Source organism: Amblyomma mixtum, chromosome 2 (genome assembly GCF_055824585.1).
Source record: "Amblyomma mixtum isolate Tamu chromosome 2, ASM5582458v1, whole genome shotgun sequence".
Classification (NCBI taxonomy): domain Eukaryota; kingdom Metazoa; phylum Arthropoda; class Arachnida; order Ixodida; family Ixodidae; genus Amblyomma; species Amblyomma mixtum.
Genome location: NC_143013.1, coordinates 253,789,615 through 253,816,858, shown reverse-complemented (window position 1 = coordinate 253,816,858; position 27,244 = coordinate 253,789,615). Strand labels below are relative to the sequence as shown.

The following is a 27,244-nucleotide window of genomic DNA, read 5'->3' as shown; positions in this document are numbered from 1 at the left end:
TTCACTACGGCATCCCTCATAGGCTGAGTCGCTTTGGGACACCAATAAATCTAAACATTGAAGTAGGTCGCAGTAGGGTGTATTGAATTGAATAGCTGTGGAATGGTGGATTAAGAATTGAATTAAGTTGCAGTGGTGTGTATGAAGTTGTATTTTGGTGGATTGTGCTAGATTACGGGTGGGTTGCGTTGAATTAAGGTTCACTAAGGAGGATTAAGCTGCGTTAGGTTGTATAAAGAGTCGAGTACATTTGATTAAGTTGCTGCGCGAAGGACTAAGCACGATTACGGTGGATGGAGTATAGATTGATTTTGGCTGTTTAATGTGCATTAAGACTGGATTACGTTGAATTAGGGTGATTGTACTGGATTAAGGGTGTAGATTCTGGTCGATTGCGATGAATTAACAATGGATGCATTGGTACAAGCGCAGCCCTACTCGGCTTCGTTCTTTGTTGTCACTGCACAGTGAACGCACGAAGCGGAACACCAAAGGCGACCAGTACGCGACTCCATTTGCTTCCTTTCTGGGTATCTCTGGTATATGAAACTCGCTGTAACCAAAGCCTTTTTGTCTCCGTTGCTTGGCCGTCATATGACTGCTTTCTCAATCAGACAATCTGGCCCTTACATTGAAACAGATCACCGATGACTACAAGTTGGAGCACCGGCGCTACACGGCCCCTTGTAAGGGATTCAATCGCGCTGCCGAGCGCCTCATCAAAATTCTCATTAACACAGTGCTGTATCCGGCGGTGCTTAAACATTTCAACACATCTTTTGATGGCGCGTGCCAGTTCCGTGGGGAGGTGGCTGACACCTTCCCCATGGTTTGGGGCGTGTCAATCTAAACCATCTATCCCCCCCCCCCCCCCCCCCCCCCCCAAACCCCACCAGAGAGGACTAGGAGGCGGCTCTGCTCGGCTGTCACGACCTAAAGAGCCAAAAGGCCTTGGCTCAACGGACGCGGGCGGCATTGCTTGCCAATGGGGCCCCGGAATAGGGGCTACACCTAGTATTGTGAGCGGAAAGGGCTAATAGGGCACTACCCCAATCAGCTCTCTGTAAAAATAGTCGATAAATGTTTTTCCCCATCACCACCATGCAGGCTTTTTTTATAGCCCTTCAACTTCATTGCTAGGATGACCACGCCTGGAAGGCAGCACAACATGTGCCGTCTGCTAGTCACGAGAGCGCTTGTGTAGAGCGCAGTTCTAACATCACGGCTGCCGTGGCCATTCGCCGGTGGCAGCCGGAGCCTCAGCAAGGCCGTGATGGCATAATCCCATTTTCGAGGATTCAAGATGCTTGCATGCATCTTAAATGGCGCATGATATCAGGGTTATAGGTCAAGAAATAAGTAAATTGACAGTTTTAACTCAACTTTCCTGAAAAACATTTCAGCAGCCTTTAAGCCAAGCTACATGCTCACTTTCCAATGTTGCTTGAGCTTCAAGTTACATCCGCAGAGGTTACATCCGCACCTGCTACAGCATTCACCATACGTACAAACTTGCGGTTCTTTCGGTGCTACCGGCGCGATATATTAAAGTGCGACACAGCAAGATTGGGAGACTGCAGGACGGACTTTATTGCACAGTGCCCTCGAACGAGTTATACAAGAAGAAAACAAAGCCGGAAATGTGCTCACGGCGCACAGCTCTAGGCGACAACCTCTTGCAATGGCGGGGTAGCTCAGGTGCGAAACGCCATAGTGCGCTTTCTTCGCCAAAGATACCTGGCGTAGGTGTCGCTCTCCTGGCAGTCATAGCCTGCATCCATAGGCTCCCAGTCGTGGCAATGCAGATCAGCCGGCTATCTCGAAATAGATTCTCACCCTTAAGGGATCGATGTGGGCTAGGCTAACAGTAGGGAGTGATGCCATGCCTCCCAATTTTGGAAGCTGGGGTCTGCGTTTGCCATCGAAAGAAGGGAGCCCGACGCAGCGCGAGGCGCGCCTGCCGGCGTCTATCCGCGGTTCTCGCGTCGCCCGGTGACTTCCGCGTCACGCACAGGCAGCTTGTTCCAGGCGCGGCCGATCAGGTCATACCTGGCCGCCAGGTGAGGAAAGCGCCTGAACGCCTGGTCCACAACGAACAACTTCAGCACGATGCCCGTCACTGAAAACGCAGCGTGCGCACAAAGGGTTAACACAAAGCAAACCTCAAGGGCCGTCGGCCCTAAATGCGAGCGCGACCTCCTGCTGCGTTTGAAAGTATTGCCGAAATGCTTACTCAGTGTGGCTTAATCTGTAAGGTAACTGCACTTCTTGCTTTCGCTAACTGACATTCAGAGCTCATGGGCAACAATCGGCATCAGAAGTCTAGACTATTGCGACTGTAGTTAATAAAGTATGACGCATAAATCTGCTGTAGAAAGGCTTCATTTTCTTATCTTGTTTGCGGTATACTACTAGAAAAACGTCTTTTCGATGGGCAAGAGTCGCAACTGTCCAGACCACGTCTCGGTGCTCTCGTAAATAAGCTAACAAATATCTGTAGTCCATGTTGTCTGAATAATACGCATCGGAGAAGACTGTCGATAAGATCTGCTAGTGTAATGGATAAATAAACTCGCAATGCACTTACCACTGCGTAACGAGAGATTCAGTGGTGTCACATTTCAAAGCTGTATACAATGGTAATTTTCTGACTGGTAGCTGTGTGTTTGCCTCGCGTCACTATGCGGTCACTCGTGACGCCACTGTGTTCGTACCACACAGCGCAGCTGCCCGCAGTCACGCATGTCATGCATCACGTCATTTTACGCGGAAACAGGAAACTTGGCTTTAATACTGGTCACTATGAAACAAATGAGGCAAGGTAAAAAAAAAGAACCACCCTGCACGCCAAGGTCCTTACCTGCGACCTGCACAGCGACTTCCTGTCCCTGCCAGAAGGCGAACACCGTCAGTTCCATGAGCGCCAGCATGAAGAAGAACGTGGTGCTGGCGTTCTTCCAAGAGAAAAGGCTGCGCAAAGCACACAGGGAGGAAAGAAACTGCGCTGAACACAGAAAGAAAGAGCGGTAGGAAATGGCGACCACGAAATGAATTCTTTTAGGACGCAATTGTACGCAGAGGCAAGGGAGAGGGGGTGCCACGAGCCGCTTCTTCAGACTCCGATGCCTAGCTGAGAAACCTACGATGTTTGCTCGAGTCTGATATGGTTGCTACTGTACGCTACAGTGAGGTGCAACTACAGAACGAAGTGGAATTTCTCTGCCAAAGGTCCCCTTCCAGTCAATGGCATTGGCGATTCTCATGAGCCTGCTAGCGCAAAAATGAAGGAAGTAGCAGATGAGAAGCGATAGTCCTTTCCCTTCATGATTAGAGATAGTCACGCCGTAGTCGGACACAGCTCAAGAACGCAGCGGCTTTTTACCGTCAAACGACCCCTTCCAGCCAATGGCACTGGATGATTCTCCTGAGCCTGTAGTGCGACAATGCATGGAGTGGCAGATGAAAGGGGGCAGTCCCCTCTCTCCATAGCCGGGGATAGTCCCCCACCTGCATTGTCACGCTAGCAGGCTCATGAGAATCGGCACACGCCATTGATTGGAAGGGGGTCCTCTGACAGGGAAAAGTCGCTTCGTTATTGAATTGTATCCGACTGTAGCTGTTTAGTGCGCGCGGCACTGAATACGGAGGGGCGGGCAAAGTAACCTTGCAGTCGGATCGCCGAAACCATGCGGTTATTGTGCGCAGCCCAGGCGGTGTTGAAGGCGGTCAGAAATTGACGGTGATCTTATGCGGCATCTACTAACTTACGTGACATGGTGTGTAATAATCTATCTTTTGCTTACGCAACTGACGAAGGAAGGCGTAGCTACTGAAGCGATTAACCGTGCAAACAAGTAAGGCTATGCCTATGATGTCTGCAATTGGACTATTCTCTTTATGGTGCGGGGGGGGGGGGGGGGGGGGGGGGGGGGGGGGGGGGGAATCGTTTCCTTGTTAATCCCCTGCCATGCAGCCTCTGAAGCAAGAGAGAAATGTAGGGAAGTGTAAAAGGAAATGAACGCATGTGCGCAAGGCAGAAAGACATGTGAATTGCATTAAATTGTATACTGCATGCGGTCTAAAAAACAAATTGCTTTCGTCGTAGTACGAAATTGGTCCTACGAATTTATTACAATGACACCTTGAGTGAAATAAATACTAAATAAATAAATAAAAAGTTGTTAGCTTACCTTTCGGCCTTGTCAAAAACAGTCGAGATTTCCTCGAATGTTTTCTGCAATGTGGAACATGAACAAAATATTATTATGAATGAGAAGGAAATGTTAGAGATTGACGCAAAACATAGTAAATACACTGCTTATTTCTTTTGCTGTAAAGCCGTAATGCGATGAGGCAACACGGAAAGACAGGTGATTTGCCGTGACCTACACATAAGGCAATAACAGACTATGCGAGTGCTCTTAGAGACATTTTCCAGCCATCTTCGATGTTAGGACCGAGACTGGCTCAGGAGCCTTCCTTGAAATGTGTTTGGTCCATCGTTCCTGGTCTGCATCCTATTGTAGTCACACTCTGCCTATCCTTACTTTATGAATAGTAGTAGTAGTAGAAACATTTATTGAAAATTCAAAATAAAGACGAAGTCTTTTGCTGCTGGTGGTGACCTTATTTCAAGACTCCAATTGTCATGGCTGTCTGTCTTGCATGGGACACCAGGTTACGCTGGATCGTCAGGTCAGACTTTATGAAGCGGTTTCCTTTCCCCTTTTTTATCTCACGCCCACTCACTCATACACACTGAAAGAGCTGTGACAAATGAGAAAAAAGACTAACTCCTCACCGAGACTCGCATGTCGAGGTTCAAGACCTTGATGAGGTCATTCGCCGGCTTGAAGAAGCGCCCGCGAAAGGTTCTCTTGCGTGACTGGACGGAGGTTGAAAGAGGAGAGCCAAGGCTATGATTGCATTGTTTGGACAGCTTGATTTTGTCATGTGGGCTCTTAGGAGCTGTGAATTACTTTGCGCAAAGCTGGTGCTGTATGCATGTGGGCTAGGATACAAAATTCTCCGTGGCGGCACACAGTGGAATGATGGAAACTCTAATGAACAGCACAGTGTTAGAAGTTATTGCATGTGGGCATAATTCAATATGGAGCCGAGCAAATGATTGCTAGGAATGAAAGAAGGCATCAGTTGTTTTCACACCGCACAGGTAAGCGAAGTCAACGCACTAAATGTTAACCGCAGAGTGACAGGACCACACGATTAGAAAAGAGCGCACGACAACGACAGGGCAAAGAGACGCAAGGGCAGGATCCTGTCGGTTCTCTGCTGACCATGCATATTTTTGCTCTAGAGTCGGATGAAACTAAAGATCTCTGCAGCTTTTCCCCGTCAAAGAATCCCCTTCCAGCCAATGGCGTCGGCTGATTCTCATGCACCTGATGGTGAGACAATGCAGGGAGTGGTAGATGAAAGGGGATGATCCCTTCCCTCTGTGATCCGGGATAGACTTCTCTCCATTGTGGCGCCGCTCCCTGGCGTTGTCACGCTAGCATGGACATCAGAATCGGCAGGCGCATTGGCTGGAAGGAGATCCTTTCACTGGGAAAAGCCGCTGAGTTCTTAAGCTGTGTATATCTTATTATTTGACGTATAAACACAAGTGCGCAGGAGCACACGAAAGGAAGCTGCATCCATTTTTTCATGCAGTGAAGAGTGTTGATTGTATTGTTGTTTTACAAATTGAAGTATGTTAGGTCTGCTATGTTCATGCCAACTTTAGAATTGTGACAAGAGCACATTTATGTTGTCACTACCAATGCAGAGCTTTATAAGAACGAAAAGTATCTAGGAGGAAATTGTTCGCCAGATTAGCTCTTACCTCTGGGTTGAGTTTGTTTTTGTTTCTGAAGTCTATGAAATAGTAAAATAGTGTTTACTCCGGCGAAGAAGAAATCATAAAATTATGATTAATTTTGACCTGCGACTCCTTAGTGCAGCAAGATCCGCTCAAACACCTTTCTCTTATAAAACGCTCAACAAATTAACGTGCTCCAATGACAACTACCGCAGCACCACTGAGTTGTCTTTCGCCTCCGAGCACAGAGGCAGAGCGCGAAATCTCGCGATATGCGCTTGTCCGTAAGGGCGAAAATGTCGGAGGAGAAACGCGAACACTCACCTTAGTCTGGCCGGAATCGACGGGGCTGCTAAAAGTAGAGACAAAGTAACAATGAAAAACAGCTCCAACAGAAGCTCACAAAAGTGATGTCATTTTCTATGAAAGAGACAGACGACCTCGTAGGCAGAGCACAAGCACAACTAGAGAGATTTAGAAAGAATGTTTTCAGTGCTCATTTCCGTTTATGCCTCGATGTTGATAATCCTTCTTAGTTGCATTTTTAACGTGTAGAAAACAGTATGCACAAGCATAATACTTCTGTAATCACATTGGTTAGGCTCCTGAAACAATTAGCTGCATTTATTTGTGAAAAACTGCTAATGTATCGTATTCCTACATTCTGCGCCACCTCCGATACTGCAACCGGGAGCAATCATCAATATGATCATTCTGAATTGAATGCTTCTTAAAATATTCGTCTTGCCACAGTGCAGTAAGGAAAGGGAAGGAAAGTGCCCTTTTTGGAAATGCATCTCACACGCATGCGATGCTACAAGGATCTGTCTATGAAGACTAACTCAACGCCTAGGAGAGCTTATCGGCTGATAACTAAATTAAAATAGCACAGTTATTGTTCACACGCATGCGAAGTTAGAAGGATCCGTCTATGAAGACTAACTATGTACAGGTAGAAGAAGTGCTTAAGAGTCAGAGACCCCGTACGCAGTGCCGTGGAAGAAAAACGCGCAAACAAGACCTCTGCTCACTATCACTCGAGAAAGGCAAAAAAATTTGCATGCCACAACCATGGTCAAGACGTCATAGGTACGACACCAGAGGCCTGAACGGAAGCGTTCAAGTGGTGAGCGTTGCGGGATGCAACTCCTCCGGCCAGTGTTTTCGTAACTGTTCACTGCATCACTTACCCCCAACCGAAGAGCTTTGCAATGAGGTAGGCGACAGCCGGGGCGAGCAGCAGCTGCAGAAGGCATCCCGCCCAGGTCGCGAACAACAACACCTGCGAAAGGCGGAGAGATGAGGAAACATTCAAGTATCTCTGTGAGTTAGCTGCCAGTGAAGAGGAAGCTACAGGGGAGGGGCGTCCGCGACTCTCACTCCGGCAAATAGTGCAACTGCAGCACGCTGCGGCCGTTTCCCCCTGCGCGGTTGTGTCGCACCGTCTGGTGTAACAGATGCCACTATTTAGGCTTCTTCATTGACATGACTCTTTAAATGTGGAATTTAGCAGCTGTCCTACAAATGGGCTAAACAGCAAGTATGACCAATATACTTTGCTATAAGAGATTTGATTTTATTTATTGGGTTTAACGTCCCAAAGGGACTCAGACTATGAGGGACGCCGTAGTGGAGGGCTCCGGCAATTTCGACCACCTGGGGTTCTTTAACGTGCACTCACATCGCACAGTACACGGGCCTCTAGAATTTCGCCTCGATAAACTGTTTAACGCTATATTTCACTGCGCAGGAAAACAGTGAGTTTCGACTTCGTTGCTTTCGCTCAGTCGCCAGGATTTTCTGGGCTGTGTAGAGAACGAGCGCAGCCCAGTGCCCAATATGGGGGCGCCCATCGACCACCTTTTGAAAAGGTTTATAATGCAAGCAAGGTGTTGCTACAGAGATTCCAAATGCGGACTTAGATTCGATAAGGAGGCGTGCGTAGCACACAGGGACAGTCCACTCACCGTGAGCAGCAGGACAGTGCGCAAGGGGCTCTTCCAGCTGACCAGCTTGAGGTACTCGTGGTGCATGTCCTTGAGCCAATCGTCGAAGCGTTCTGTGGACACACAGAGAGGCGGAGGGCGCACAGTTCAGAAGATGCCATGGTTAAAAAATTCAGGGGGGCACTTTGTTGACCTAAGGTGCGGTGAGGCGAAAGCCTTAAGCGCGGTGTTTCTGCTTGTGTCACTGATGTGTGGTTAAGATGTTAAGCTTGCCCGCTAAGAGCGGAACGCGACAGCGTCTTGCAACGCTGCCAGGGAGTCCAAAGAGCGCCATCGCCCGTTCGGCTCTAAGCCTTGCTCGACGGTTAATTTGTTTTTGAGGAAATGTATCTGTCTCGCATATCTCGGTGGACACCTGAACCTCGCCGTAACGGGAAGGGAGGATGATGGGAGTGAACGAAGACACCATATTCACTATATAGACGCGCCTTTGTTCATTCCAAACAACCGAGCTGGCATGGCGGCTGTGTCTCCGCCCTTGCCCTCACTAGTGCTCAGTATCGATTGGCTATTGATTGGCATATGCCCATATAAGGCGTGCATCCGAAACGCGGACACATTTGCTAACACATTTTGGTCACGAAAGTATGAGACATTAAAGGCCTTCGCCTTAAAACTTTAGAACGCGCCTGTCAGTCGATAACGATATAGCATAAGCGCTTTGTCAGCGATGCAGAGAGTTACCAAAGCATCCACAGACAAAATCTTGCAAACTACCCCAAAAGTTCAGTACATCAAGAAACAAGAAAAAGAGAGAAAGACGAACGGAAAGGCAGGGAGGCTACCTAGGCGATGCCCAGTATACTACCCTACGCGTAGGAAGGGGCACGGAGGGAGAGAAAGAGAGATCACTTCTCTATTGCGAGGAAGCTGTCTGGCTTGCCGGGGGTCACGGTCTGCCCCTGCATGCTTTGCTGCTTTGTTTATAGTTATATAATTAGGCAATCAAGAGAAGGCTGAGCTTAATCGCTAAGCTTAATTGCTTAGCGAGGGCCTCGGTTCTGGCAGCCTTGCCGCCATAGGAAGCATAAGATGGTTCTCACACAGCTTCCATCCTCGTCGTTCGATGACGTTCCACGTCACACCAGCGGTAACTCAGGACGCACTACGTCCGCCGCTTATGAACCTGGGTGGCGCTAATGAACACTCTGAAGGTTAAGTCACTTGTAAACATAAATACCCCCGAAAGCAGACGATTTGACAGCCGCCGCCGTGGCTCAGTTGGTAGAGCACCGGACGCGTAATTCGGAGGTCGTGGGTTCGGTTCCCACCGGCGGCATGTGGTTGTTTTTTCTTCTGCTTTTCTACTCAATTAGCTTTAAGCGATAACATATTCAGTAATATTCTAAATTGATGAACACCGCAAAATAAATTGAAATCCCCTCTTTCTGTTGACTTCTGTGGCTGTTGGATTCTCTCATACTTGTAACGAGCCCCTCATTCAAATATATATATATATATTGTAAAGAGGAAGACGCTTAGCAGACGGAGCAACAGAACCGATGCGCGGCGCGAGGCGAGAAGACGACGATCGGCAGCTGAACGGACGCGCGGCAAAAGCACCAACTGTTCCGGGACCGGACCTGCCCTTGCCCGCTCTAACCGGCCTTAACAACCAATCATCTCTTGCCAATAAAGGCCGCTACATCTTGGTGGAGGTGCGGGATTCCGTCCTGGAGCTACGCAACCGTACAATCACTACCCCCATGCCTGCCAACGCCAACCAGCCAGCCAGCTCCTCGCCGGCACCCGTTGCTTGCCATGGTGCGCTCCGCCAGCGCGACCCTGCCGTCTTCAGCGGCACGGACGATCACGATGTGGAGGATTGGTTGTCCTTTTACGACAGGGTGAGCGCCCATAACCGTTGGGACGACACTATGAAACTCACCAACGTCATCTTCTACCTAACCGGCGGCGCCCACCTTTGGTTCCAAAACCACGAATCGGACTTCACCATCTGGACCGAATTTAAAACCAGCTTCCTCGACATCTTCGGCCGTCCGGCAGTACGCAAACTTCGCGCCGAGCAGCGTCTTCGCGTTCGCGCACAGCAGAGTGGTGAATCATACACCAGCTACATAGAAGATGTCGTCAATCTCTGCAAGCGCGTCAATGCGTCCATGGCGGAGGCCGAAAAAGTTAAACACGTCCTGAAAGGAATCGAAGACGACGCTTTCAATATGATTGTGGGCAAAAACGTCACATCTGTCACCGATATATTCGACCACTGCCAAAGCTACGACGAGCTCCGCCGACAGCGCGTTTTCACTCGGCAGCCCTCTGCACAGACAGACACAGTAACTAGCCTGAGCATGACGACAGAGGACAGCTCGCTACTGCTCCAGATCAAGCTGTTTGTCCGTGAGGAGGTTGCGCGGCAGCTTTCGCTTCTTCCTACCGTTCCGAGTCCATCTAACCTAACTCCGACACTCCAGCACGTGATCCGGGAGCAAGTGTCCGAGGCCCTGCCGCCGGTTTCCTCCCAGTCTCCCGTCGCTGCGCCACTAACCTACGCCGAAGCAGTCAGGCGTCCCCGCCCAGACACATTCGTGTCGTACCAACATCCACCGCAGTCGACCCCATTTCGTCCTGCCCGGCCACCACCGCAACGTTTCCGCCCATGGCGCACACCAGACAACCTACCCATTTGTTATGCCTGCGGCATTCCTGGCCACGTGATGCGTCACTGCCGCCGCCAAGTTTCGTCCCCTGCTGCGGATACCGACCCTCGAGGTTACGCCTACGCCCCTCCCCAGCCTTTTCACCGCACTTCGCCTTCTGTGCCCACTGGTTCCACCGATTACAGCCCCTCTATTCGCCGCCGTTCTCCATCTCCGCGTCGCCGCTCGGTTTCCCCGATGCGCCGTCGTCCCTCTCCCCTTCGGAAAACTAGTGCTCGCAATTCCGGAGGCAAGAACTGCGTGCTCGTCGCCAAGCTCAAGACCTCGACTTTCTCCGGCCAATCTGATCACCGTTTCTGTGGAGGGCACCGATGCTTTCGCGCTTGTTGACACCGGTGCTGCTGTATCTGTACTCAGTGCAAAATTGTGCCGCCAGTTACGAAAAGTGATGACTCCGCTATCTGGTTTTATGCTTCGCGCCGCTAATTCGCAAATTATCGCGCCTTTGGGGGCCTGTACAGCTCGAGTTACTATTCAGGACGTTCTGTACGTTGTTGAATTCATCGTCTTCGCATCGTCGTCTCACGCCGTCATCTTAGGCTGGGACTTTCTCTCGCGACATGAAGCTGTCATCGACTGCACTCGTTCCGAAGTCGCCCTTCTTCCATTCGGCGACGCATCGGTGAGCGCTTCCACTAACCCGTGCTCCAAGTTGACTGTGGCTGATGACGTCGTGATCCCGCCGTGCTCTGCTGTGCTCGTCTCTGTTCATTGCGACTCTGCATCCAACGGCCATGTCATCTTCATCCCGTCCGACTCCTCCGCTTCTCGTCACTGTCTACCCCTGCCATTCGCAGTCCTTACCGTCTCAGCCGGCTGCAGCGCCTTGCCCCTGTCAAATTCATTCCTGTGCCCCTCTATTCTTCTTCGCGGTGAATGCCTGGGACGTGTCCAACCTTTCGCTTCCATCGTCGCCTGGGACCCTTATGAGGATGACCCCTGCCGCATGCAAGTGTCTTCACTTACTTCTTCCCCATCGTCTCCTGATCCCGCTCCCGAAGGCGTCTTTGAGCGCCCAATCGACGCGAATCTTTCGCCACCGCAGAAGATCCAGCTTGAGGCCCTGCTAAATAAGTTTCGGTCATCGTTTGACTTCTCCAACCACCGTTTGGGCCGCACCTCAGCTGTTACCCATAGGATCGACACTGGCGCCCATACGCCGTTGCGCCAACGCCCATATCGCGTCTCGGCCACCGAACGCCAAGTTATCGACGCCCAGGTAAATGACATGCTACAGAGGGGCGTCATACAACCATCGCACAGTCCTTCGGCTTCCCCCGTCGTCCTTGTCACCAAAAAAGATGGCTCTATCCGCTTTTGCGTTGACTACCGGCGCCTGAACAAAATTACCCGCAAAGACGTCCACCCGCTGCCCCGCATTGATGACGCCCTTGACTGCTTGCAGGGAGCTGAATTCTTTTCTTCTTTAGGTCTACGTTCGGGTTATTGGCAAGTGCCGATGGCCGACGCTGACCGCTCCAAGACAACCTTTGTGACGCCTGACGGGCTCTATGAATTCAACGTCATGCCCTTATATATATGCATTATTTCGCTCATCGGCAACGAAGCCCGGCGGCGTCCAGCAGCAAAACCTCAATGACGTCACCATGGTCTCGCACGACGTCAGCAGTAGACCATAAGACAGCGACTTTTAGTAGAGAGAAATGAGAAAAATAAACTTTCTTCGAAAGCTGCGGGGAATTGTACCAAGGGCTTTCAGACTGCGAGGCGAGCACGCAACTCACATGCCAGACACCCGCGGCGCTCATTCGGCAGTAAAATTGAACCTAGCGTATGAGTGCCCTGAGCAGGTGTGTCATCAGAAAGGAAGGAATGCCTTAACATCGCAGGTGCACTGACGATGAGAACAGGCTTTGGCATTCAAAGCACGGAAGTAGCCTTTAGCGTCCTCCGTGGAGGATGACGGAATGGCAGCGGCAGCCAGCGACTGACGTACCCTTAAAACTAAATATGCCAAAAGCTGTTCCCCACGTCTGTGCTTTTTATTTTTTTCATTTGTCCCGTTGCTCACGCGCCTCCTGCGTTAAACGGCTTCACGCATTATTCCAATGAACGAAGCTCAAACACGTGAACTTCCATGGAGGGGTGCGGGGAATGCCGGGAAGACGAAGTTTTCATATTAGGCTTAGGCATTGCTGGGCATGAAAGTAAATTCTACCTTAATAATATGCCTTCTCCCGGCAAAACTCAAAGAAATATTGCGACACTGACGATACCAGCCCAACACTTTTGTTAAATTTATTGAAGTGAAAAGCGCACGAATATTATAATGTAATCTGCGCGCATGCAGAGGAGCACATTGCGGCGCACCTGCAGATTTCTAGGCACAGTCTACGTTTTCAGCCTAATTCAAATCAAGCCAAATAAGAAACCTCGCCTTCCCGGCATTCCCGCTGTGGATGAAACTCGCATAGACGGTGGCGCAAACTTTTTGCCTCTAGGTGATATTGAGAAAGTCTGTGCTTTGAGAGTGCTGCTCACGACGCTTGTTCTGTCTTTCCTTTCGTCCCAGTAAAAACTCGCCCTGTTCCTTTTATGCGTAGCATATTGGAATCACTCAGTTCAGCCCTTGGGCGCGGCCGGGAAGCCACCAAACCACGTGAAAAAAAAACAAAGAAAGAAAAAAAGAAAGAAAACACACACAGAAAAGACGCCTGAGCATGGTGGCGGTTGCCACCGCACCGTTTCAAAGGGGGCGCTCCTATCCCTCCATCCATAGGTCACGGAGGAAAAGCTGCTGAGAAAATGGAGTGCCGCCAAGCAATACCTCGCGCAAAAAGACCTCGCAATATGCAACGCATTCTTGGCTTAACCAAGCTAAGCCTGGGCATCATTTTTTATGCGAAGCAGATTACTAGAGGTACACTACAGCCCTTCGCCGTGGTTACGCGCCGTGCACACCACGTGGTACAGTGACGTCACACCACGTGACACATGACGTCACGACAGTGGAAGACGGAGGTACACTACAGCCCTTCGGCGTGGTTATGCGCCGTGCACACCACGTGGTACAGTGACGTCACACCACGTGACACATGACGTCACGACAGTGGAAGACGGAGGTACACTACAGCCCTTCGGCGTGGTTACAAGCCGTGCACACCACGTGGTACAGTGACGTCACATACCACGTGACACATGACGTCACGACAGAGGAAGATCAGGGTCCACCTCGCGCCGTCGCTGTGGTTGCACGCCGTGCAGACCACGTGGTACAGTGACAACACACCACGTGACACATGACGTCACGACAGATCGCCGTCACGCGCTGGGAGAGGGAGAACGATGCCATCGCACAGACACCGGAATGTCCTCGAGCGGCATTCCCGTGCATTTCGAACGCGCGTTCACACTCGGTGTAGGCGAAACGCTCGCTCCACCGGGCAGGCGGACGCGGCTTCCGTGGCAATCCAGGCGCCCACCCAACGCGCGTCTCGGGGTTAGTCGGCGTTCCGCTGTAGCCATGCCGTTGTCTTCCCCCACGACGAAGGCTTCTAGTGGTTGTATTAAAATGGCCAAGTATTCAACAAAGGAAAGACATGTATTACCAAGCCTAGCCATCAATATGCTTCGCATCTGACCAGGGTTATCCAAGTTAAGCCTCAGCCATTTTTTTTTGAAGATAAGTTCAGAGATAAAAAGGAAGAGGCAAGGCAGGGATGGTAACCAGAGGAGTGTTCTGGTTGGCTACCCTGCACAGGGGAAGAGGGATGAGGGGACTGAAAAGGGGAAAAAGAGAGGGGTGGAGGGGGCACTGTCACAACTGGTCCCTCAAGCCAGTCGGTCTCAGGAAACTGAACAAAGCCTTTTAGGCCTTTAAGACAATTGATTGTCATGGCCCCAGAACCTTATCTCTGTTAAAGGGCGAGGATCGGGGCGGTCCAAGGTTTCTTTCTGAAATGGCCACATACGGCCGTGTTCGTCCAGTAGCCGCAGTAACGCAGCTCGCTTCTGCCAGCAGTGTCGGAGTACATTCTGTCTGACACTTACGAAATACGAGGGACGCATAGTGGAGCAGAAAGTCGATGTAATACGTACCATACTTGAACAGCGTGTCCCGGACACTGAAACGGAAAATGAAAGAGCGAGAGAAATTCCGGGTCAGGCGAGAACATACGCTAACTGCCGTTATTAATAAACAACTAACGTGGCAAACTTGTATTCTCTTGCTTTGCCTGTGGTAGCTATCGATCCTTGTGGCGTGTTTGTGCTACTGTATTAGCATCAACAACCCCGTCAATAACCTGCTTTGGCACATCTTGGCCTTATTGATCAGCGGGTGCAGTCATGCCCAGCAGTTGTGAATAAAAGTGACGAAAGACAACAGTCACCGAAACAAAGGAGCATAGGGGATGTATATTTTTTTAAATTTTCGTAGTTTGTATCAATGGGAGGTTAATTAAAGCAGCAGAAAAAAACAACAACCCCATCGAGAAAAGCAAAAGATTTTGCTACACATCGGAGAAATGGACTCTTACCTTATATATTTCTATCCCGGTATCTTACAGTGCTCTTACAGTCTCGTATCTTTGAGAAACACGCCGTGAACAAAGATCTCGAATTAACATCGATCATGTTACCAATAAGTACGAACTTTTGCGTGCGGGAGTGTGCGCAGGTCGCATCTCGTTCCCAACCACTTTCTTGTGTTTATCCCTTCTTTTCTCTTTGCATTTTATCTTCCTCTTTTCTGCTAGGACACCTTCCCGGCGTCTACACGTTACGAAGCGGCTGAGAATTGGTAAGCAAACGATCAACAAAAAGAAAAATTCCCAACCCGGACACCTCCAGGGCGAATAGCACAAACAACCACGCTCAGCTATACAGAATTATCAGCGGCTAGCGGGACGGTGACATGATGATGTGCCTCAAGAGGTGTCGTTTGAAGAAGAGGATAACTCACTATTTATAGGAGAACGGAGGGTCAGGCTCGACCACGCGCCTCTCCTCAAGCTCTCTGCGGGTCTGCGACTCCCTGGGATTCCAGAGCCGCCATTGGCCGGTGGGTTCCGGTGTCATCCCTTCATCGGCAAAGGTGGGGCCGATGAGCTGTGCGTGCATCGGCGGCTGCTGCGATGATCGTCGCCTGCGAACACCGTTCACGTGAAGGAGGTGCGGCAAAGGTCGTTCGGAAATCACTGCGAGGGTCTCTGCAACTTAATCACAGGACGTACTCTTACTTGCGCTCCTAAAAAAGCAAAATTTGTGTTCCATCATGCAGCTTCGACACCTTCACTTGGCCATCACAATGTGTTTAGCGAAAGGGCGTAGACAATGATTGGATGTATCTGCGTGCGAAAATCAAAGCGGTTGATTTTAAGCAAGTGAAATGGAAATGAACATTATAGATGTGAGAATGAAAAGAACCAAGTGTACGCGAGATTTGATGGGCCCCAAACTGAGGGTTCAGCATTCCGCGCCTGCACAGTTGCCTTGAATTCAACTGTTGGAAGAGCCATAACAGATAGTCACAGTGCCCAGGGCGAAGTGTTAACATTACCCAGAAAGTAGTAATGACTACAACGACTTTGTCGACACGCACCACCCGACCGTGAGCATTCCCACGTCCCCTTCAAGCTTGTTATCGCTATCGCTGTAGATGCACAAGTTTATCAATAGCGTCGCACCTCTCCAGAAAGGCCTCTCGCATACAGGTCGCCCACGCAGCCACGGAGCGCCGTACACGCTTGGTCGGCTCTGGGTTCTCAGGGCATTCAACACCGACGACCTGTTCCTCGGAGCAGTCTGCAGAGGGTGAGGGATCGTCCGGACTCTCGCCAGAGACATTGGGCGCCTCTAACGCAGCGTCTGGCGTAGAGGCTTCTTCGGTGTCCGCAGTCTGTTCGAGTTGCTCCCCAGTCTGCATTTGTTTCTCCTGGGCCTGCTTGAGTTTCTTCCCGGTCTGGTCCAGTTGCTTCTTAGTCTGCTTGAGTTGCGCCTTAGTTTGCTTGCGTTGCTGCACAGAGTGCTTGAGTTGTTCCTTAGTCTGTGTGGCTCGCTTCTTAGTCTGCATGAGCTGCTCCCCAGTCTGCGCGAGTTGCTCCTCGGTCTGCTTGCGTTGCTCTTCGGCCTTCTTGAGTTGCTGCTGAACAGAGAATACATAGTGAGTGGTGAGAATGTTGCACAAATTGCAGTAGTCGTAACTTTCACGGGCTGTAAGAGGCGCCAGTAAGAATTCAACCAGGCTGCTCGAAGGATGGTCAGAAAGCCATGCTAACCGTGTGCAGTATTGCGCTGCTCGATGCCGCATTAATATGAATGTCATGTACTCGCCCTGTTGTGTGCTGTGGCGTGAGAACATCCACGATAAGATTTGTCAATGCATATAAGATGCCCTTCGTTTTAGGGAAAAACTTGGATGCAGCCGATGTTTGCATGCGGAAAAGACTTCATGAAAAATTGGATTGAACGTACCTTCTACCACAAAATCCACTTTCCAGTGTCCCGCATTTCGTTAGTGTGCAACGCTGAATACACAACACATAAGTTAGCTGATGTGTTGCACTTATTCACGGGTGGACTTCACAGTTAAAGGAGTGTAGACACCTAAATTGGGTGGCTTCAGCGTTTTGATTCTCTATGCTGAAACCTAGCCTTCCTCAAGAGCCGTAATGGCAACGTATGTAGAAGCACCGATTATAGTGCAGTATTTTTATGCCTCACGTGACCTACTACCACACTTCGACCTCACAGCCACAGGAGGCTTAACCGGCTCACCGAGTTTTTTTTATTCATTTATTTATTTCAGTACCTTCAGGGCCCGACGGCATTACAGAGGGGAGTGGGGTACAATAGACAAAATGAGAAAAGAACAGCAGTCACTAGTAACACAAAATGTGAACAAAAATATGGCTCGCGCAAATGAGTAGGTTATAGCAAATACAATCAAACAAATTAACAGTCATTAACAGGAAATTATGAGCAAAAAATGAAAGTACAGCATAGCACGCAAAAAAAAAGACACAAGGAGCAAGTTGTAGAAAATGGCACGAAAAAACTGGTGCACATATTCTGTCATGAGCTTAAACAGCAGAATTTTTGAAGGAAAAAAAAAAGAGAGAGACCAGGTCTGTTTGGACTACCGCGTACTATGTTACTATGTTACATTACATGTACTATGTTATCATCAGATCAGTTAAAGCTGATTTAAACACAGAATGGTCACATATTTCGACGACCGAGAGTGAAGCTTGACCTTAAGAATAATCTTGTCCCATGCAGAGATAAAATAAATAAATATTGCCGCGAATGGGTGTAAAACCCGTGACGGCGTGGACAGCTGAGCTTCATTGGCCACCACACGATAGTGCTACGCTGTCGCCGCAATCGATCACGCCTCGTGTTAAACTGCAACACACCCTCACGCTGTGCATTGCACGTCGTAGTCTTCATCCCCTTTCATCTGCGGCGCGAACATATCAGATCAGCTTAACCACGATCAGAGCTTAACCTGAGTCTAATATCGCCGCCAGACGTGCCGACGAACCAGCAATGCAAAACCATGAGCCAATCAGGCTAAACACATGCTTTCGCACGTCTACTCGGTTAACCTACGTTAAAACCCTACCACGTTTTTATTTAAACAGCCAGATACCAGAAGAGAGCCACTGACCGAAGGAGAAGTGCATTTTGGAAAATATGTGAAATGACAGGATCAACTCGACAACGAAGCGAAAGATGCGCCTGAAAGGAGCCCCTCCAGCCAATGGCGTCGGCCTCCTCTCGCCCTTAACCGATGAACCTCCTCCCCCCTCTGTGAGGACTTTCTGCTTCATCCCCATTGGCTTGTTTTCCCTGTGATGCACCTTCCCTAGTTGCCTCAACTAACAAGGGAGGGCGCCGGCGTCGCAACGACACGAGCGCCACAGACGGCGTAATTGCTGCCCGCACGCAGAAGACAGCTGTCCCTCTTTGGATCGGGAACTCGACGCGCGCTGACGTTGATGCGCGACGCTCCGCTGTCCGCCAGCGGGGCGAGGCCTCGTGGTGGGGACATTCCCCGTCGGCTCGTCCCGTCCGGCCTCGGAGTTTCTCCCTGCGCTAGCGTGGGCGAACGTTCGCTTTTGACTGTGTTGGCTAGTTGGACTTCGATTCCTTAGCGTATTTTGTTGTTAGCTGGCGTGATTGTTGTTGCAGCAATAAATGCATTGGTTGTGTCGGCCAAAACATCGTTCCTTTCTTTCTAAACCTCGCTCGCGATCGCGGTGTCCGGCGGTCTTGAACTGTGTCAGCCGCGGTTAAGCGTATTCATTCCCTCATTACAACGCCACACCTTTGACCGATCCCCTTGGACCGCTAGCGTGAAATCGCAAGGGGTGGCAGATGAACGGGGAATAGCCATGGCTCGATCGTATTTACTGCGGCGTCATGAAAATCGGTCGACGTGATAAGAGAGTTTCAGTATTGCAGGCTTTGCATAATTGTGTGCATAGAGGAACAGCGGGTCCAGAGTGCTCATAACGCTAACGGGGGAAACAGCGTTAGCGTACGCACGCCATTAGAGAGTTTTAGTATAGCGTTAGCGTGATAGCGGACCTAAGGGAAATTGCGTTAGCGTGCCGCAAGCAACTTATCCCCACAGACAGTTTTAGTATAGCGTTCTGAAAACGTTAAACGCCACCTGCTTGACATGGATGCGAACGGTCCTTCAAAATTGGTCGACACTGCCACTAACTTGCCAAAATATAATATTTCCGATATTTTAAAACGAATTATTACTGTAGTGCTTATTTTCGTCTTCAAAATGACCCCGAAATTGAAATAAAATGAAATAAAAACGTAAAACAGTGGCGCCATCTAGTAAAGGCAATGTTAACTACAAGCCGTTGGAGCAAGAATATTTGCCGTCACGTGACGTCTAATGTTCAAAAAAGGTTTGTAAATTTAATATAAACTCACTTTACATAAGTTAAGTCTATAAAACAGCGCGAAAAAGCTTCAAATCTATTTGTGTCTCGTTCCGGACGTTTGTGCTAGGTTTCGGCTGCGTTTCGGGCAGTTGCAGACGGTAGCATTGCAGCTTGAGGTTCCATTAGGCTTGCGCACTCCAGAATCGAGAGCGTATCTCAAAAACTGGGCTGAATTACAGCTTAAACTTTATCGTCGAAGCAAGGTAAGTCATAGCAAAAAGCGAAAACACCAGTAGTTGCCGGTAAACATGCCGACCGGAATCGCAAGGACTGCGGAATCGGCTGAAGCGGGCGGCTCTCGCTTGAAAGGACGCCGCCATGTTTCCACGCTAAAGGCGCAAAAGCCGTAACGCCAACTTCTGAAAATTGCGTTCGTACGCTAACGCTATTTCCCCGTTAGCGTTCTGCGCATGCGCACTCTGGACCCGCTATTCCGCCATGCACGCAATTACGCAAAGCCCGCAATACTAAAACTCTCTAATGTCAGAAGTTAGCGTTGCGGCTTTTGCGCTCCTAGCGTGAAAACATGGCGGCGTCACACAAGCGAGAGCCGCCCGCTTCAGCAGTCCTTGCGAATCAGGTTGGTATGCTTACCGGAGACTACTGGTGTTGCTTTTCTCTATGACTTGCCTTGCTTCGACGATAAAGTTTAAGCTGCAATAGGTGAGGTGCGTTTCCAGATTCAGCGCAGAGGCTCATGGGTAAGTCGTCTGCTACCGCTACTTCCGGTTCCAAATTTCTCCCCCTACCCGCTTGCTTCACAGCAGTCGCTGTGTTAATTCGCTTCTTACACTAATTTATTTTCACTGCAACACCGCTGATTGTATTGCATCGTCGCAAGACCAACTAGACGTCAGCTCTGTTCTGCTTCGTAGCGTTTCTTCGCATGAAGTACAACCAAAATAGTGCAAACGGTAGGAGGTTTTCTATGCGTATGCAGTGCGATGTGTTAAGACGCGCTGTGCGCGCGGTTGCATGTGTGGATAGTCTGCTAGCCCACTGACAGCTTTTACACCCTTTGAGGCAAATACATCTATCGTTTGCTAAACTGTGCAAGCTCAACCTTCGTTGTGTTCGTGGTGCAGCAAAAAAAAAAAACAACAAACTAATATATAATGAGCAACGCGTTAAAATAGTTCAACCGCGCGCACAGTCGACTGCCGTGCATACGCCGAACAGCCAGCCTATGCTGGCAATATTAGAATCCACGAGAAAACACTCTTACCTTTCATTATTGTTAATTTCTGCACTCAGGACGTGTTCATAAGCAGCACGCGCTGATCTTACGGTGATGCTGTGCAATACACAATGTCGCAGCACAAACAGATTAGCGAATAAACAATGCCCGAATGCACGGCAATTGCAATGCAGAAGGCATTGCGTGGAAGAAATTTGGAACCGGAAGTAGCTGGCAGACGATTTTTTCATGGTTGCTTGCATTCACTTGGGAAACGCACCTCACCTATTCAGCCCAGTTTTTGAGATATGCTCTCGATTCTGGAGCACTCAAGCCTAATGCAACCTCAAGCTGCACTGCTACCATGTGCGATCTCTGTAGCGGTGTTTTACGTGCTTAAATTATGCAGCACAGCAATTTATATTATATTTACAAAGCTGTTTTGAACAGTAGACGCCATGTGATGGAAAATATTCTTGATCGAACGGTTTGTAAACATTGCCTTGACTAGATAGGGCGCCACTGTTATAAGTTTTTGATTTAACTTTAATTTCTGGGTCATTTTGCTGGCGAAACTAAGCGCTGCTGCAATAATTGGCTTGAAAGGCTCTGAAATATTCTATTTTGGCAAGTTAGCGGCAGGGGCGGCCATTTTAGAAGGACCTCTCACCTCCATGTCAAGCAGATCGCGTTTAAAGTTTCCAGAACGCTATACTAAAACTGTCTTGGGGGATCGTCGCTTAACCGTTGCACGAGTGTGCAAGGAGTGGTGTAGAGACTCCCAGGGGTCTGGGAATGTAAACTACACAAGGACCAATCCAGCATTTATGGACATTAACCTATTAACGCTAACGTGTCTTACTATTAAGGCTGAGCATAAATGCCCCCTCCAGATTTTGCAGCGATCGAAGATTGCTTCACAAGCAGTGTAGTCACAGTTACGTGCCAAAAATGGTATTCGATGACTGCAAAAGCTACGGCAGGAGCGTCACATCCCCCTAAGGTTCTGTGAGTACTCCGCATTTACTAACAATCCTACCACTGAAAGTACAGTAAGAATATAAAAGGGGTCTCTCCCCGGGGACTCCCTAACTTTTATTTTAAGTGAAGGGGGGGGGGGGGGGGGGGGGCTAAACGATCTTTAAGCCTAATCTGTACGACAGATGATAACCTAGATTACTGCCTTGTTGCGGAGGACAACCTTGCCTTAATCCTTTATGTACCTTCACAGTTGCACTTTTTATCCCTTCCCAAGTAATTTTAACTTTATTATCTCGGTATATTTCCTGTAGAAAATCAGTTACCTCATGACCGATACCTTCATCTTTTAATATGTTCTGCAGGATTTGCCTGTTCATTTTGTCACCTGCGCTGCTCATGCCAGGAAGGCTAAATGGAGAGGTCTATTTCCCGTCTAAGCTATTTCTATGCACTGGGTAAGTGCGAATCATCTAATCGCCTACTCCTTCTCAACCCGTTATGCAAAACTGCTGCCATCTACTGGAGGTAAGTGAAACAGGTGGAACGTCACCATATTTGAGGATGACTACAGCCACTTCCTACGCTCTGGCCTCAAGCATGTTCTTGTCGGAAAACCCTCCTTCAAGGCAACTGAGGCGGTAAAAATAATTGATGAGTGGTCAGTTGACCTATCCATGCCGTCCAAGTTACTTTGCTGAGGAGAAATAGAAATGCGCTCGAATCAAGCGCCCTACCTTTTTTCTCACTGGACGAATGCACAGAGCAATACCGGGTGTTTTTTTCTAGAAGGTCCAAAATTTTTAAAGAAAGGTAAATTCCTTTTGATTTGTTTTAACCCTGGGGCTTTACTGAGGGCTACGGTGGACGCCAGGTAAGAAGCAAACTACTTTAATTAGCTTGCTGATTAACGGAAGACGTTAGTTACCTTTTATAATTTTTATTTTAGGGGATATGTTGTATTAGCAGAGTTGGAGATCGTCTTCCAAACCATCCAGCCAAGAAAAAAAAATTTCATGAAAAAAATTTTTGCGCGCGTTACGAAGCGAGAAAAAGACACCCTGGTAGGCAGCTTGACACTGTAACACAGCGCCTGTGACGTAGCTCGCACCGCCCTGCGCTTTGTGTCAGTGCGTTTTTGTGCCACCGCGGCATTCCGCGAGGCCGCGGAGCGAAACAAGCAGCGATAGAGCAGGTCGCCCGTCCGGGCTTCAGGTGACATCAGCCGTGTGACGCAAAGCGCAGGGCCGAGCGAACTACGTCAGAGGCGCTCCCAGCCGCTGAGTTACGGTGTGAAGATGCCTACCAGAGTGACTTTTTCGCGCCTCGTAACGTTCGTGAAAATTTTTTAATTGAAATTGTTTTTTCTCGGTTGGACTGTTTGGAGGACGATATCCAATTCTGTGAATACAACATAACCCGTAAAATAAAAATTGGAAAAGTTTATTAACATATTTAGTTAATCAGCGAACTAATTAAAGCAGTTTTCTTCTTTCCTGGTGCCCGCCGTAGCCTCCAGTATAGCCCCAGTGCTAAAATAAATCTAAAGCAATTTACCCTTTTAAAAAAATTTTGGACCTTCTAAAAAAAAACACCCGGTAAATGGGCACCTTGAGCCAGAAAAAAAATCGAGCGACGTGCGTACACAGATACGTGTTGCGATTTCGGAGGCTATTCTCCAACATGGCGGATAGCACACGGCAGTGGCCACATGGCACCGCATTTTGCATTAACCCTATAAGTAGCGCGACGAAGTGCAAAATGGCAGCCCGGAAGAGGGTAACGCTCTGGGGTTGATGCGTTCCTTAGCACAATCTTGGCGTTGTACGCGTGCGGAAGTTAGTAAGAGTATGGCTCTGTCATACACCACTACACTCTCCTTAGGAAATATGATGAGAAACGTTAGATCAGGCCAGGCCGCGATTCAGTATTTGAAGGGACAGAACACTGAAAGAAAGAACCATTTTTTTTTTCGGCACGTCGGAGAGGTTGCTAAGGTGTTGCATTTCGCAGTGGTTTTATTGGAAACGCTGTAGGAAATTTCTACCGAGAATTTTTTAATCAGTGCATGCGCCCGCTTTTATGCATCCCGGTGCTGGAAACAATTATCAGCGAGCGCGATGGCAATTGCACGTCGGCAAAAGTGCTGTACCAAAAACTAGAAAGTAATAAGAGATCATTAGTATAGAGCAGCGCCCATTTCAGTTTGCACTCCTAAAGCTCTTTAGGGTACACTGACTGACGCTTCGTTGACGAAAGTTCTAGTATACTACATGTGGCGGCCGCTCCATCCAAGAAATTCAAAACATTATGGCGCCATTATGCGAATTTCATTGCGAAATTGAACTTAAAAATCGTCGTTTCTTTGAAACTGCAGTGCTCAATTCTTACAGCATGAGTGTCTTAACGCGGCCGTGATCTTTCAGTAGCTTTTTTCTGCCATAATCTCATGGCATGCTTTGGGTTGGTTTATGGGGGGTTTCACGTACCAAAGCGACTCAGGCTATGAGGGACGCCGTAGTGAAGGGCTCCAGAAATTTCGACCACCTGTGGTTCTTTAACGTGCGCTGACATCGCACAGTACACGGGCCTCTATGATTTCACCATCATCGAAATTTGACCGTCGCTTCCGTGGTCGAACCCGCGTCTTCTGGGTCAGCAGCTGAGCGCCATAACCACTGAGCCACCGCGGCTGCATGACACGTTTTGGTCTTTAACCGAAGGCCAAAAGGTGCTGATCGAGTGCGCATCACATAATTTGCTACGTTGTGAAAGCTTTCGCTACGCTATATCGGTTGCGTGAAGGTATCAGAACTGTACATACCTCTGTTAAGGGATTTGCGCTTGCCGTGTTTTAATGTAGCGTACATAACCCGGCTTATTTCATGTAGGACGCGCGGTCGCGGAATCGAGTTTGTGGTGCGTGGAGTATGTCCAAAAAGCACTTCTGCAGCGTCCGTCGTTTCGGGGTGTGGCACGTGACAATAGGATTCAGTAAATAGGAAAATGGCTTCACTCACAGTGCGCGCAGATGTTTTCCGAACATGGAAACCGCGTAAAAGCTCGTATCTTCGCGGTCTGAACATGCAGTTCTGAAGTGAATGGTGCATTCTGCAGTTCCCAGCGCGGCCTGCAGAGTGCTTTTCTCGGTACAGGCCGCGCCCAGACAGAAGAAAAATTCAGCTTCTTCGCTTTCTTGTTCCGAAAACGGCTACCTTCTGGACGCGCCCGGAAACAGCCAAGCGGGGCCGCGGAGTGCACAGTAGACACCGTCCGTTTATGACTCAGTGGAGTGGAAACACGCAGGCAGTTCAAAAGACGGCAAGCTTTAGGCTAAAAGCTAGTCCTACAATCGAAACCACATCGCGGCAAACTTTTTTACCCCCGGAAACGGAACACATTCTTCAGGGGCGTGCTCAGCGCGTAGCTCCAAACTCTTTTTCACACAGGGAATACATAGTTTGCATTGACGTCATAGCGGCCACCAACTTAGGGTCCAGAAACCGGTTACTTCGTATGGCAATGCAGCAGCGGCTGGGCAAGAAAGCAGAGGAGACATGGCTTTGACGCCGTGCCGTGGGAAGCGGTCTGCTAGGGCTAGGTGCATAGATGGGTGATAGTAGTGAATGGGGGAAATTGGAAAGTGCTGGAGAACAAAGTGGCAGATGCCGCTCAGAGGAGCCCCTATACTCGCTGACAGCTTTTTGTGGCTATGCAGCCAAGTCTAGGCAGGAAATCGATGTAGGCGTGCCTTTGTTGACGAAGTGTGTGTGGGGGGGGGGGGGGGGGGGGGAGGGGGGGCTTGTCATTTGGTCGAGCTAGGGGTGCGGCTGCATGAAGTGGGAGAGGCAACGGCAACGGGACAAAGCCCCGACCCATTTCCTGCCTAGCCTTCGCTGCAGAGCCACAGAAAGCTGACCGAATCTTCCCCCCCCCCCTCCTCCTAACCTGAAATCTTTAGCAAAGCTGAGTTTTGGGCGCTAGCCTGAAATCGCAGGGGCGGCAGGTGAATGAGGTATAACCGCGGCTTGCCGGGCACCGCATAGAACTACAGTGCAGTAGAGGGCACACTCCACTGCACGGGGACAAAAGAGTACTTCCTGTCTAGCCTCTGCTGCACCCAAAAATCCTGCTTGTCGAAACTAAAATCTCGGAATGCAGGGTGCTTGTGGGCACTAAGGACCGTGCACAAAGGGAGATGGAGGGATGATATCGCGCCCCACTTCACTCGAAGGACACTGACAATAGCCTTTTTCGCGACACCTCTGGGAAGAGGGGGGCCATGAACCGAGTGGCTGGGAAATAGGAGTGTCTCGCACGTGTGTGCGAGACGCGATGCGACCGCCATCTTTTTCGAACGCCACGATTGCCTGCATACGCATGCATGCCGCGCAGTTTGTTCAGGACTGTGGTCTGGGCTGGTTGGTGCATAGCTAATTGACAGGAACCACAGCGCGAGAGAAGGTTATCATCCGTTACCCGCTGTGGTTATCATCAGTTAGCGGAGTTGATGTCACGTGAATAAGCTCTACAGAGCGGCTGAATTGTCAGAAAAGACCTAAGCCTTTTACGCGGCGGAGGGAAGTTGCACTCAAGATTATTAATACGGGGCAAAAAACGTTGGTCGTAAAAAAACTTGCGCGCCGGAGCCTGTGGTAACAAGCACCGCGCAGAAATCCGGCGAGTGTATTTTACACGTGGCCAACGTTACTGAATACTTTAGCACAGGAACGTTAAGGTGACCACAAAACAGACAACGAAAGAGAAAAAGATGGTTCCCGATCGGGTTAAGGCGCAGTTCGGGACAAGCGCCGTGGACCACCCAGTAAGAACAGCGCAGATGTTTGTACCACATGGCAACCTCAGAACAAGGATAGATACAGACCTGCTTTCAATTATTCATCCATCACAGTGGCTATCACCAAGAGCGAAAATAATTCGGCTCATGTAGAATCGAATTCAGGCTAACCACATCGTAAGTACGCATGAAGTGGATGATGGAGGAAATGCGTTTTAGCAGATAGGCTTAGCACGGAAACACAGCACGAAGGAACAAAGAAAGGAGTGCTAAGCCTTTCCGTTTCTGCTGCTTCCTCGCTTGGCCTCTCTGTAACTTGCCCAAAGCTCCACTTGGCTAAAAGTAAATGGTTGTCTTTACAAACCTCTCTGCATTCTGTCTGTATATAGCAGGTGCGAGGCAACCTGTCTGAAACAAGGGTTCACTGCTGCAGCTCTGAGCGCGCTAAGAACAGGGTGCTTGCTGGGCAGTGAACATGGTAGAGCTACGAAATCCGATCACGAAATGTTTGCTCTCTGTTCAAATAAAGGTACGAAAAAGCATATCGGACTCACCTTTTTCCGGCGCTGACGACGGTTCAAGGAAGGCATCGTTTCGTCTGACTGGCTTGGAGAACACCTCACTTTGCTCTCCAGGCTGTGATCGCTCTATGGTCGCCTCTACTGCACGCGAGAGAAACCAGTGCCGTTGCTGCCAATGTGCACACTGAAGGGAAACTGAAACGATGCGTCTCGTCTCGCCAGTTTTTAGGGCGAAAAGACACGTGATCCCAAATATGTGACGTCACGGCGAAGCAGCGACATCTGTGACAGAAATCTTACCAACGTGACAAGCACTTTTTCTTTTCTTTGGG

The 27,244-nt window shown here is 49.4% G+C and overlaps 1 protein-coding gene and 1 non-coding gene across 2 annotated transcripts; one reads left to right on the top strand and one right to left on the bottom strand.

Annotated features, from left to right (window-relative positions):
- Positions 1-1,967: 1,967 nt before the first annotated feature.
- On the bottom strand, positions 1,968-27,048 carry LOC149363549 (uncharacterized). The gene is made up of 11 exons (XM_089568570.1): positions 26,946-27,048; positions 16,157-16,614; positions 15,433-15,615; positions 14,568-14,593; positions 7,789-7,880; positions 7,012-7,103; positions 6,146-6,173; positions 4,802-4,885; positions 4,191-4,234; positions 2,861-2,970; positions 1,968-2,119 (listed from the first exon to the last, which is right to left on the bottom strand). The coding sequence occupies exons 1-11, from the start codon at positions 26,979-26,981 to the stop codon at positions 1,968-1,970; spliced, it is 1,305 nt and encodes a 434-aa protein (XP_089424696.1). The 5' UTR covers positions 26,982-27,048.
- TRNAT-CGU (transfer RNA threonine (anticodon CGU)) lies at positions 9,034-9,106 on the top strand. The gene has a single exon. It is a non-coding gene; the product is annotated as a tRNA-Thr (tRNA).
- Positions 27,049-27,244: the final 196 nt, after the last annotated feature.

Coding starts and splice junctions, on each gene's coding strand:
- LOC149363549 (XM_089568570.1), bottom strand. CDS start 26,981: ATGCCTTCCTTGAACCGTCGTCAGCGCCGGAAAAAG. Junction 7,104..7,788: donor GCACTGTCCTGCTGCTCACG/GTGAGTGGACTG, acceptor CGCCTTTCGCAG/GTGTTGTTGTTCGCGACCTG. Junction 2,120..2,860: donor AGTCGCTGTGCAGGTCGCAG/GTAAGGACCTTG, acceptor CTGCGTTTTCAG/TGACGGGCATCGTGCTGAAG.